The 12,038-nt window shown below is 38.5% G+C and overlaps 3 protein-coding genes across 3 annotated transcripts; all 3 read right to left on the bottom strand.

The window, feature by feature from the left end:
* Positions 1-1,897: 1,897 nt before the first annotated feature.
* LOC111452481 (palmitoyl-monogalactosyldiacylglycerol delta-7 desaturase, chloroplastic-like) lies at positions 1,898-3,652 on the bottom strand. The gene is made up of 5 exons (XM_023093242.1): positions 2,941-3,652; positions 2,725-2,865; positions 2,498-2,638; positions 2,304-2,410; positions 1,898-2,219 (listed from the first exon to the last, which is right to left on the bottom strand). The coding sequence occupies exons 1-5, from the start codon at positions 3,490-3,492 to the stop codon at positions 2,015-2,017; spliced, it is 1,146 nt and encodes a 381-aa protein (XP_022949010.1). The 5' UTR covers positions 3,493-3,652; the 3' UTR covers positions 1,898-2,014.
* Positions 3,653-5,889: 2,237 nt separating this feature from the next.
* LOC111452892 (palmitoyl-monogalactosyldiacylglycerol delta-7 desaturase, chloroplastic-like) lies at positions 5,890-7,903 on the bottom strand. The gene is made up of 4 exons (XM_023093813.1): positions 7,596-7,903; positions 7,137-7,502; positions 6,324-6,430; positions 5,890-6,235 (listed from the first exon to the last, which is right to left on the bottom strand). The coding sequence occupies exons 1-4, from the start codon at positions 7,893-7,895 to the stop codon at positions 6,028-6,030; spliced, it is 981 nt and encodes a 326-aa protein (XP_022949581.1). The 5' UTR covers positions 7,896-7,903; the 3' UTR covers positions 5,890-6,027.
* A 1,465-nt stretch (positions 7,904-9,368) lies between these two features.
* LOC111452890 (palmitoyl-monogalactosyldiacylglycerol delta-7 desaturase, chloroplastic-like) lies at positions 9,369-10,931 on the bottom strand. Its single transcript, XM_023093810.1, has 4 exons — positions 10,547-10,931; positions 10,095-10,460; positions 9,676-9,782; positions 9,369-9,590 (listed from the first exon to the last, which is right to left on the bottom strand). Exons 1-4 carry the CDS (start codon positions 10,889-10,891, stop codon positions 9,380-9,382), a joined length of 1,029 nt encoding a protein of 342 aa, XP_022949578.1. The 5' UTR covers positions 10,892-10,931; the 3' UTR covers positions 9,369-9,379.
* Between the last annotated feature and the right edge of the window lie 1,107 nt (positions 10,932-12,038).

Here is a 12,038-nt window from a genome sequence, read left to right on the forward strand (position 1 = left end):
ACCTTTTCTCTACTAACAATATTATTCTTAGAATCCCACGCTAAGCACACATTTAATCTTGATGAACACAAAGAATTCGAACCAGATGAACACAAACAATAGATAAAAGAAAATATAAGAGAAATATTGGCTAAAAGTTTATATGAATGATGTACCGTAGGATAGAATGTATATATAAATCAAATATAACCATCTATTACATAACTATACGTTTACCAACTTTTCACTTTGTTTACTACACATAACCATTATTACAAAGTATAAGCAAGACATATTCACTTTGTTTACTACACATAACCATTATTACAAAGTATAAGCAAGACATATTTACGTTTACTCACCGATATTGTATATAGTCATTGATACTGTACGTAGTTGTTTACTGTATATGATCATTTACCCTATATAGCTTTATTATGTATAACAATTGAGCAACTTGTACCCTATATAGTTTTACTATTGTGTAACGGAATAGTTACAATATTACTTAGTAGTTAATGATATTGGCCATTAAAGAGTAAGGGGTATTGAAAAGAAGGAAACAGTTTCCTTTAAACCATGCTTTGTGTGTCCCGTGCACTTCTACAGTGGAAACTACACACAAAGCAGACCATTCTTTTGATTGTCCTTTTTAAGGACATCATTGTATTGTCATTGTTTTGTTAGTTCCTTAACTCTTCTTTCCTTGTTAGCTTCGAAATTCCAAATGTCGGGGGTACGAGTTTGTTCTTTTCCAAAATTCCTGCAACACAAAAAAACAAGACAACCCTTTTGAAGTGGTTGAATTTCGTGGCTTTTATCTCTTGTTTTGCTTTAGTTTGTGGCTTCTTTTCATCTTCAAAAGCCATTAGCTTAGCTCATTCATGGCTGCCTTTGCCTCTCACACTTTCCCAAACCAGTTTTCGACTCGTTGCTCAACATTCTTAATCATTATCTATTCAAGTTTTTACATGTAGGCTCGCTGAAATTGAATAATCATGTCATTATGATACAAGTGAGCTCACTGTTAGTCGATATTGTCCTCTTTGAACTTTTTTTTTTTTTAGCTTCCCTTAAAAGTTTTTAAAATGCATCTGCTAGGTAGAGATATCCACGCCCTTATACATAATGTTTCATTTCCCTATCCAATTAGGATTTCATAATCCACTCCCTTCGGAACCCAGTTTCCTTGTTGACACTCATTCAGTGTCCACTCTCTTTGGGGCTCAATGTCCATGCTGGCGCGCGTTGCTAAGTGTCTTGCTCTGATAACATTTGTAATGGCCCAAGCCCTATTAATAGATATTGTCTTCTTTGGGCTTCCCCTCAAACTTTCTAAAACGTGTCTGCTATAGAGAAGTTTTCACAATCCACCATTTGTAACTGGGATCTCACAATCCACTCCCTTCGGGTCCCAGCGTCCTTGTTGACACTCATTTCGTGTTCACTCTCCTTGAGGCTCAGTGTCCTTGCTGGCACACTGCACAGTGTCTGATTCTGATACCATTTGTAACGGCCCAAACCCTATTAGCAGATATTGTCTTCTTTGAATTTCCCCTCAAGCTTTCTAAAACGCGTCTGCTATTCTAGAAGTTTTCACACCCTTATGAAGAAAGAATGTTCCGTTCCCCTCTCAAATTTGAGATCTCTGGTATTACATTTTGGAGCCTAAACTCAGTCCAAGCCTAGCTAGTTAATGTTTGAGAGATTTCCAAGAAGGCAACGCGTTGGTAAGAGGTGCGAGCACGGTGTATTTCAATGGGAGCTTGACATTTTGGTGTAAAAAACGCAGATGAACGGGGCACACTTGTAGTAGAGAACCAAAAGGCATTTTGAGAACTTTTCAATAAAAGTGAGACATATTCTTGAAGAGCTATGCGAATTCTCTACCATGTCTTACTTCTTGTAGTGTTCAATATGCATTAAAAGTATGGAATTTTCATTAAGAAATTCGGGTCGTAACATTTTAACTATCGGAACGAGAAAGCATACACCTTTTGGGTCTAAGATTTGGGTAATAGAAGTTGGTACAAAGTCATGTGGCGTTGAAAGTAGCAAAGTTTTGCTTCTGAAGTTGTGTTGGTATCTTCACATCTGTGGCCAAACCGAGAGCTTGAAGAAGCCGGACAACGTACCATGTCATGTCGAGTTGCCACCACTCTAGGCCATGTCGCGCCGAGAACTCAAATGCGTGGTGGTTGTTGTGCCACCCTTCTCCAAATGCAAACAGCGACACCCACCTTCACCGACAAACATATCATTAACATTTTAAGGTATTTTTGGTCGGATCAGTTGAAATCATCATATAAAAGGGCCAAATTTACCAATTGTTTCTAGACAAATCCCCTGTTTTCCAAGCCTGATTTCCCCATACATGGCAAGCTGAATTCACCAGCCAGGTGATATGGTACACCCAAACTAATCTCACACCCTGTAATCAAGAACAAAAACACAAGTCTTTCATTCATTATTTACCCAAAATCAGTGCATGTGAAAGAAAAAGAAGAATTCATCTTACCATTCCCCAAACAATGAATGGAAATCCACCCATTGCGTAGAGCAGAGCACCAAGAGCAATCGGATGAAGAAGATAAGTTGTTTCAATAAACCTATAAAATGGCTGTTTTTGCAAATCCCCAACGTTGTTTGGCCCTCCACACTGAAAAAAAAAAAAAACCAATTTAAAAGTTGGAATCCATTAATTAGGGGTAAAATTTCAGCCAAGAACAGAGCAAAATTTCTCACTCTCTCAGTCAAAGTTTTGATATCAAACAACCAACTCATGTGGCTAAACCAAAAGCCTTCGATTGGGCTATGTGGGTCTCTTTCGGAATCACAAAATTGATGGTGATATCTATGGGTGCTGACCCAATTCATTGGATTCCCCTAAACAGATACAAAAACAGAGTCAGAACAGAGTAGATTTTCAAATTTGAGGAAATAATAGGATTTGATTTGAACCTGAAGTGCTTGAACTCCGCAATAAGCGAAGGAGTATTCTAGCCATTTTGGAAGTTTGAAGCTGCGATGAGAAAGATTGCGATGAAACGAAAGGGTAATTCCGAAAAGACCTGTGACAATGTACAAAGAAACTGCGACCCAAAATGCAGCCCAATTGAATTGAAATGGAGCCAAAAGAGCGAGTAAATGAGCCGCCGCCACCACTCCGGCGGTTCCGATGTCATGAAGAGTCCATTTCCGGCCCGAAAACACCTCCCTCGGCCGCCTCACCACCACATCCGATAACAAAATCCTCTTCCCAGAAGCCGGCGGTGGCGGCGACCCTGGTTCAAATGCCTCTGTCAGCGGTGGAGTTGCTCTGTTTTGGATCCTACACGATGAATTCAGCCTCAAGGATTTGAAATTGCAACGACCCACCAAGTTTAAGCCTAATGGGTCGCCAGAAACTGATCGGAAACTGACGGCCATCAGGCGGGGATGGTGAATTGCAAGGCGGAGGGATGGAAAGCGGTGGAATTTGGAATCGGACAACCGAGAATTGAGAAGAGCCATAGGAGAAAGAACAGTACAAGAACCGTCGACTCTGAATTGGCAGACTGTTGGAGGCAATTTAATAAGTTAGAAGAGAAAAAACGATCACTTTGTGAAGGATTTGAGGGGAATTTGATGCTAGAAATTTGACCCAGATATTGCGATCTCTTAAAGATGACTAAACCCCTGTTTTTGTTTTGCCTTTTTATTTTCCTAAAATTATTAAACACTAAAAAGGAAACTATTTCATTTTTCAGGAAAACTTCTTTGTTCTTTTACGTCTGTCTCTCTTAGGGCAAGTTTCATACACCTTGTGGTTTTGAATATGAAACACGTCTTTTCTAATTTGTACTTTCTATCACCCTTTGTTCCTCAATTCGGACAAGTCAGAACGTTGCTTTTTGTTGTGGTAGGAGAGATACCACATGTTCATACCATTTACAACCTTCTATGTCCAATTGAGTATCATTTTTGAGGTGTTTTCAACTATGTAGTCTACTCTATCCTTCCTTGTACCCATCTTAAATTCACCATTAATAAATATGGTTTATTTTAGCTAGTTACCTCGTCATTGTCAGCCTCACAATTCTACTATTTTACGCTTTTACAAGAGTGTTTCGTTCTCCTCTCAAATGGATGTGGGATCTCACAATTCATCCTCGTTAGGCCACCGCCGAGTGTCTAGTTTTGATACCATTTAACGGCTCAAGCCGATTGTGAGATCCCACATCTAGCTCTGATACCATTTGTAACAACTTAATCTAATTGCCAAATCTTGGATGAAGAGGGGAACCATGAATCTCTCGCTAGTAGATAAGTCCCTAGTGAGGTGAGGAAGATATGTAATGAACAAAAGATGATGATAATATGGTCGAATTTGACTGTAATAATGGACTAAGTTAGTGGAAGAATCTAGTTAAATAAAACTTAAAATATAAGGGAAGTTATTAAGCATATGCATAGTATCTTAAATATAGGCCAAATTGTTAAACTTTCCATATAAATAAAATAAAAAGGGAAGTGGTTAAACTACCCATATTAGGAGGATCCATATCTTGAATATGATAACACTCATCCATTTTACGTTACAAAATATGATAAAACTCATCCATTTTACGTTACAAAGCTTATCTAACCATCAACCATTCCTGCCTCCTCTTAATCATTTTCTGAGTTTTGTGATCTTCCTCCGCCGCTTTGTGATCTTCCTCCGCCGCTTGTTTCCGACGCCTCAACCCTCCGCTGTTTACCAATTGTTGGTTCCAAGCATCCATGCCCACCGTTCTCAGGTTCGAGTTCTGGCCTGCTTCTCTCCACCCGTTTTTGCTTCTCAAAAACGATTTTGAGAATAGAATGACTAGTTTACACATACTAACAAGGTGCACCCTCATTTTCGATGTTTCAATAATAGAAACTTTATAGTTAATTTGTGGGGTAATTTTCACTCTTAGAAGTAAGGATTGGATAATTTGACCATGTCAGAGGTGATGCACGTGTTGGTTTATATGCATAGTCTTCACTCGTGACGTTTAATAGAATTGACTTAAATCCATCACGATCGCAGTTCAAATTAGTTGAACAGAATTCTAGTGATGATACGTAATTAAATTGAAATGAGTCCTACCCCCAAACAGAGGGCGTCGCATGCAAAGATTGAAAGCATGGTACCCACATGATGTGATATAGCAATGGCTCTTTAAGGCCACAAAAGCTTCGCTTTCCCAAGAACACATTATTGCACCTAATAGTTGCCCTACTTTTGACATTTAATTTGGGTACCATAATTTCAAATCAATTATCTCCAATTAATTTGTATTATATAATAAGATTAGGTTAAATTATAGTTTAGAGTAAGTTTCCATTCATCTTCTAAATTTTTGAATAATTGGTGTGACATATGATAAGTCTATGGACATAATGCAACGACCTTATGCCTAGGATTCATATCAGGATTTGGGCACCTGATGATCTCAACACCTGTGCACATGTTACCTATTCATCGCTTATTAAGAGTATAGACTATCCCAATAGACCAACGCAGGTTCTTCCATCGTGTTTTATCCTCACTCATGTGTATCTAAGGAAAATTATCAAGAGATCATCCAATATAGAATTATTCAAAGTAAAGCATGCTTAATCATGAAGTTCTTATCATTGCGACACCGAAAAGGAACGTGCACATTATTGGTATAGATATTAACCTTTAATTCTTTTAAGTTTTTCTTAGTCATCTTATCCTTAGGATTGCCCTCCTTTGAATATATAGTATCAGTTCATTCATATATTCCTATTTTATTTGGATGTTACACATCGTTCAAACTCACTCGAATTTAAGGAAATTTGGTATAACATAACTTTAACAATATTATCAAACTTGCAAACTATGTTTAATCCAATCAATGCACCAAACAAGTCTCTAAGAAATCATCAATGAAATTATTAGAGGCGCGCTCTGCCGTTGAGTTAATAACCCATCGTGCAGGCCTCACAAAAAATACTTGATACTACAATCATTGGAGGAATAATGCCTAGCATGAAACAAGTGTCTAGAAATCATCAGCTTGTTTTAGGGTTTAGGGCTAATTTTTGCTGATGGCGTGCGGAGGGTAACTTCACATCAGTTGCCAATCCAAGGGCTTGAAGGAACAAAATAACGCACCATGTCAAGTCAAACTCCCACCATTCATAGCCATGTCGAGCTGAATATTCAAAAGCATGGTGGTTGTTGTGCCAACCCTCCCCAAAGGCAAGCAACCCTATCACCCTGCCAACATTTACAATCTTTTACACATATCTATAAACCAATTGAATTTGAAGCAGTAACTACGGAAGAACAGAGAAAGTGAGTGTACCAATTGTTCTTCGACAAATCATTTGTGTCCCACAGTCGGTAGCCCCATATGTGGCAGGCAGAATTTACGAAGAAAGTAATGTGCAGCACCCAAACAAGCCTCACTCCCTGCCACATCCCATTCACCATTAACACTCATCAATTTTCTTACCATCTCCTTTCAACAAAACAAATATAACAATTCAACTCCACCGCTACTATATAACACGTCGTCAATCTCATGATGGAGAGGTTTCCACGTCTTTCTAAAAAATGTTTCATTCTCCTCTCCAACTAATGTGGGATCTCACAATCCATCCCGTTGGGGCTACGCGTCCTTGTTGATACACTTTCCAGTGTCTGGCTTTGATACCATTTATAATATCTCAAACCTACTGCTACCAGATATTGTCCGCTTTGGCCCATTACGTATTATCGTCAGCCTCACGATTTAAAAACGTGTGTGTTAGGGAGAGGTTTCCACACCCTTACAAGGAATATTTCATTCCCCTCTTCAACAAATGTGGGATCTCCCAATCCACCCCCATTGAAGACCCAATGTCCTTGTTGGCACACCGCTCGGTGTCTGGGTTTGATATCATTTGTAATAGTTCAAGCCCACCGCTAGCCGATATTGTCCGCTTTGGACCGTTACGTATCGCCATCAGTCTCACAGTTTTAAAACACGTCTGTTAGAGGGAAGTTTCCACACTCTCATAAGAAATGTTTCGTTCCCATCTCCAACCACTCTGTTATTATATTCTTACAAATAATAATAGTAAAGAAGAAGAAATCATGTGAACATAAAAAAAAAATAGAAAAAAACAATAGTTACCATTCCCCAAACAACAAAGGGAAGGCCTCCAGTTGCATAGAGGACAATTGCAGGAGCTGTGGGATGGAGAATGTATGTCTTTCGAAGAAACCTATAAAAGCCTTGCTTTTGTAAATCCTCCACATTGTTTGGTCTTCCATACTTCACATATCCCACTAAAACATTTCTAAAACGCTTTCGTTTGGTACTTCTTTCCTCGAAATCTTGAACGTTTTTTGGGTAAACTTTTTTTGTCAAAGTATACGCGTCGAACATCCAAGCTAAATGACTAAACCAAAACCCATCTAAAGGACTATGTGGATCTCTGTCTGTATCAACGAATTGATGATGATATCTATGTGTACTAACCCAATCAATTGGATCACCCTGTAGTAAAATTTAGCAAACTTCAAATCACTACAAGCTTGTTTGTTAACTCTTTTAATGTTTTTAATGCATGACACGATAATCACGACAAACCTGGAAGGCCTGAACTCCAAGATATGCAAACAAGTACTCGAGCCATTTGGGAAGCTTGAAACTTTTGTGTGCAAGATTTCTATGGTACGATAGCGTTACTCCGAAAAGCCCTGTAATGAAATAGAGTGCAAAGGCAACCCAAAAGGCTGGCCAGTTGCAGTGAAATGGAGCCAAGAGACAGAGGAAATGCAAGAACAAAACACCACCAGCCGAACGTCTGTCTAAAATGGTCCATTTCCTGTTTAGAAGAGCAGGTTTGGACTTCACCATTGAAAGCGCCACCTTCTTTGTGTTTCTCATCTGCTGCTTAGTTCCTATATTTATACCCAAACTTGCCTCGCAGATAGTTAGCCTCTGATTTCTGCTGCTTTCCCAAGTTTATTCTTTTTATGTAACGTTTTATGTCTAACATTCATATCAGGATTTAGGATTTAAAGTTTGGCACCTAATGACCTCGATCTTTTCCTATGACATCATTACGTTTCTTAGCATATTTTGTCCTCAAAATTTAACGTAAATTACTCCAAGTTAAACATGCTTAATTCTAAAGTTCTTATAATTTATCTACCAAAAAAGAGGTACATTTATGGCTTGTAGTTTATCAATAAGTGACTTTATCTATTTATTTCTGGTTCGGGTGTCAATCTCTCACTAAAAGTCAATAGATGTCAGTAAGTGACTTTATCAATCAGAGTTAGTATAAAACTTATCAAATTTATTAACAAAATTAAAAATAAAATAAAAAACTATTAAACTTAAATTATGGTAGATAAAATGTGGAGGTGATATCTTAATTTGGTAGGAGCATTTATGGCTTGTAGTTGGCACAGGATTTGCCCTTTACTCAAAACTAACCGGTAAGGTCATAAACCCACGTAGGACCTTCTCTAAGCCATAAAGGACCCTACTTATAATATTCATAATTCTCTAAGAGGTTCGAATCTCATGAAAATATTGATAAAATGTCAATATTTATGAATATTTTTACAAAGTTATAATCATAAAATTTTAAATTATCTAGTAAACATTCATCTTTTTAAATAATTAAAAAAAATTAAACTATCAATCAATCTCTGATGTCCGTGTTGAAACTATCGACATACACGTACATTTCTAATAAATTTGAGTTGGTTAGTTCGAGTGGTCGGATTATCTGATTCACGTACACCCTAATAAATACTAACCTAGAATCAATGGCTCATATTAGACAACATCTAACAGCTGAGAAAGGACTCAAGTTAACAAGTATAGTCGGCCACCGATGGGTTCGACAACCGCTGACACCACCTGTCCTCTCCTTTGTCAGCCCTATGCCTTTTCTTCCTTCAAAAACGTGATGCCTTTAATTTTTCATAACATTTTGAAGGAGGTACCATGCAATACGCTTTCATCACATTAATACCCACGACTAATTAAAAAGGCCCATTTTGACTGCATACCATTCGTTGACCTAGACTCTAATATTGGTGTTGTTGGATGAATTATATGAGGTATGAACGACACGTCTTTTGTGACCATGTGTCATACGTTGTGATTGTTTAATGCGTATGATGTTATGTTATCTATTGTGTGATGCCATGAGACGATTATGTCATGTTATGTATCTTGTGGTGACTTCTGTGTTGTATGATGCATGAAACCGTTATGTGTTATGCCACACACTATGCTAGCATGTTCACTTCATGTCATGTTATTCAAGAAAGTTATGTTTACGAACAGAAAGGAGGCATGACCCCGCATCGTACATGGTTGTCAAATTCTAGGATCTCGTACATTTTGTATGATCATCCCTCGCATTTAGGCTGAAACACCAACTTCTGCATGTGATGTTGAGAGGGTAATTTCAAATCGGTTGCTAACCCAAGAGCTTGAAGCAACAAAATCACCCACCAGGTTACATCGAGCTGCCACCATTCTAGGCCATGTCGAGCTGAATACTCAAATGCATGGTGGTTGTTGTGCCACCCTTCCCCAAATATAAGCAATGCCAATACCCTAAAGACCAATCGTTTCATTAGCTCATTTACTCAACGACAACAAAATAAAACGTAACGTAAAAACTAAAGAAACTTCGACGAACCAGTTGTTTCTTGACTGATCCCCGGTGTTCCATTGCTGGTTTCCCCACATGTGGCCGATAGAGTTTAGGGAGAATGTGACATGTTGAAAGCAAACCGTTCTTACACCCTACATTTATTCGATCAATTCAAACCATCAAATTATACTCGCTCAAAATTCAGACGCATTTTAAAAACTTTGAAGGAAAGTAACAAAAAAAATTAAAAAAAGGACAATATCCGTTAGCAGTGTGCTTAGGCTATTACAAATGGTATCAGAGCTAGACATGAGTGTGCCAACGAGGACGCTGGCCCCAAATGAAGGAAGATTGTGAGATCCCACGAGCCCAAAAAAAATTAATACGCAGTAGTAGTGTACTTGAACTACGAACACTTTCCTTAAATTAAAAGTAGCATGATATTGTACGAGAAAAAATCTTACCATTCCCCATACGAGGAAGGGAAGCCCTCCGACAGCATAGAGGACAATTGCGAGACCAAAATGATGAAGAATGTACGTTGTACGAAGAAACCTATAAAAGGCCTGCTTTTGTAAATCTTCCACGTTGTTTGGTCTTCCATATTTCAAACATCCCACAAAAATATTTCTAAAACGCTTTGGTTTTCGATTCCTTTCCTCAAAATCTTCGACGTGTTTTGGACAAACTTTCTTAGTCAAACCATACGAATCAAATATCCATGCAATATGACCAAACCAAAATCCTTGTTTCGGACTGTGTGGATCTCTATCTGTGTCCACAAATTGATGATGATATCGGTGTGTACTCATCCAATCAATTGGATCGCCCTATAATATCAAAGGTAATACTTAATGAAAAAAAAAAAAAAACGAGAAGGCAAATTGAGATGGGTAAACAACAAATGATTAAGTACCTGAAGAGTAAGGACTCCAATATAAGCGAACGTGTATTCAAGCCACTTGGGAAGCTTGAAACTTTTGTGCGAGAGATGTCGGTGGTACGAAAGCGTCAAACCGAAGAGGCCCGTGAAATTGTAGAGTAGAAAGGCGAGGCAGAAGGCTGACCAAGTGAAGTGAAATGGCGCCAAGAGACAAAGCAAATGCAGGAACAAAAGAAGACCAGCAGAACGTTTGTCCAAAGTTGTCCATCTTCTTTGAAAAAAGGGCCTTCCACGGGGCCTCACTGGAGCTTTGTCATTGACGGCCATAGCCTTCTCATCGTTATTTTTATCTTCCACCTCCTTCGTTGCTGCCTCCATTTGAGGAGGAAGAGACACTAACGGCAAAGAGCAAAGGCAATCCAGGGTACCACTGCCTCAGCTCAAATGCTAGCTTTGTTCAGCCTTTATTTATAGTAGAATGGGCTTCCATTAAATAAATAAAAAATGATCTGCATGCAATTTTAGAAAAAATCAATGTTCATAACTTTCTCCGTCATTCATGAAAAATAACATAAATCTATTGTGACATACAAATATTCTAAAGGAAACCAAATATGAATTTGGTTTCGATTTCAATATATATATATTTTTGGGCTTAATGCATGCATAGAGAGATAACGCTGAGATCCCACATCGGTTGGAGAGGGAACAAAATGTTTATCAGAAGGGTGTGGAAACTTCTCTCTAGCAGACGGATTTTAAAATTATGAGGCTGACAGTGATACGTAACGAGCCAAAGCAGAACGGTGGACTTAGACGGTTATAAATGGTATCTGAGACACTGGGGATATGCCAGCAAGGATGTTGGGCTCACAGGAGGAGTGGATTATGAGATTCTACATTTGCTGGAGAGGGGAATGAAGTATTCCTTGGAATGGTGTGGAAAATTCTCCCTAACAGACGTATTTTAAAATTGTGAAGTTGACGATGATACGTAACAGGACCAAAACAAACAATATCGGTTAGCGGTGGACTTGGGCTATTATAAATGGTATCAGAGCTAAGCACTGGGCTGTGTGTCAACGAGGACGATGAGCTCCCAAGGGGGCGGATTGTGAAATCTCACATTGTTTAGAAGGGGAAATGAAATGTAACAGACTAAGGAGAACAATATCTACGGGCGGTAGACTTGAGTTGTTACCATAACTGTTTAAAAAATATATTTATTAAGAAGCATGAGAGAAAAAAAGATAATGTTTTATTTTGAAAGAGATATTTATTAAGGAACATGAGAAACATGGCGAAGGCAGGAGAGATACATGAAGGCACGTCAATTGAGGGCAATGTTAGAGATAAAGAGATAAAATAATGAGTAAACAAAGGAGATTTCGAGGACCATGCGGAACGATCCCCTCCATAATTTGGTGTACATATTTTCGCTGTGAGTTTCCAGATCGCTGTTGCCAAGCGCACACCAGCTACGACACACTGCACTATTACGCGGGTGTCGTTCGAGCTGGCGCTA

Source organism: Cucurbita moschata, unplaced genomic scaffold (assembly GCF_002738365.1).
Source record: "Cucurbita moschata cultivar Rifu unplaced genomic scaffold, Cmos_1.0 Cmo_Scf00014, whole genome shotgun sequence".
Lineage (NCBI taxonomy): Eukaryota > Viridiplantae > Streptophyta > Magnoliopsida > Cucurbitales > Cucurbitaceae > Cucurbita > Cucurbita moschata.

Bases quoted from the DNA above. Each gene is read 5' to 3' on its own strand.
- LOC111452890 (XM_023093810.1), bottom strand. From the start codon at position 10,891: ATGGAGGCAGCAACGAAGGAGGTGGAAGATAAAAATAACGATGAGAAG. The intron at 10,461-10,546 runs GTACTTAATCAT...TTGATATTATAG, and splicing joins TTGGAGTCCTTACTCTTCAG to GGCGATCCAATTGATTGGAT. The intron at 9,783-10,094 runs GTAAGATTTTTT...GAATAAATGTAG, and splicing joins CCTTCCTCGTATGGGGAATG to GGTGTAAGAACGGTTTGCTT.
- LOC111452892 (XM_023093813.1), bottom strand. From the start codon at position 7,895: ATGAGAAACACAAAGAAGGTGGCGCTTTCAATGGTGAAGTCCAAACCT. The intron at 7,503-7,595 runs GTTTGTCGTGAT...ATTTTACTACAG, and splicing joins TTGGAGTTCAGGCCTTCCAG to GGTGATCCAATTGATTGGGT. The intron at 6,431-7,136 runs GTAACTATTGTT...GGGATGTGGCAG, and splicing joins CCTTTGTTGTTTGGGGAATG to GGAGTGAGGCTTGTTTGGGT.
- LOC111452481 (XM_023093242.1), bottom strand. From the start codon at position 3,492: ATGGCTCTTCTCAATTCTCGGTTGTCCGATTCCAAATTCCACCGCTTT. The intron at 2,639-2,724 runs GTGAGAAATTTT...TTTTTTTTTCAG, and splicing joins TCAAAACTTTGACTGAGAGA to TGTGGAGGGCCAAACAACGT. The intron at 2,220-2,303 runs GTAAATTTGGCC...TTGTCGGTGAAG, and splicing joins GATTTGTCTAGAAACAATTG to GTGGGTGTCGCTGTTTGCAT.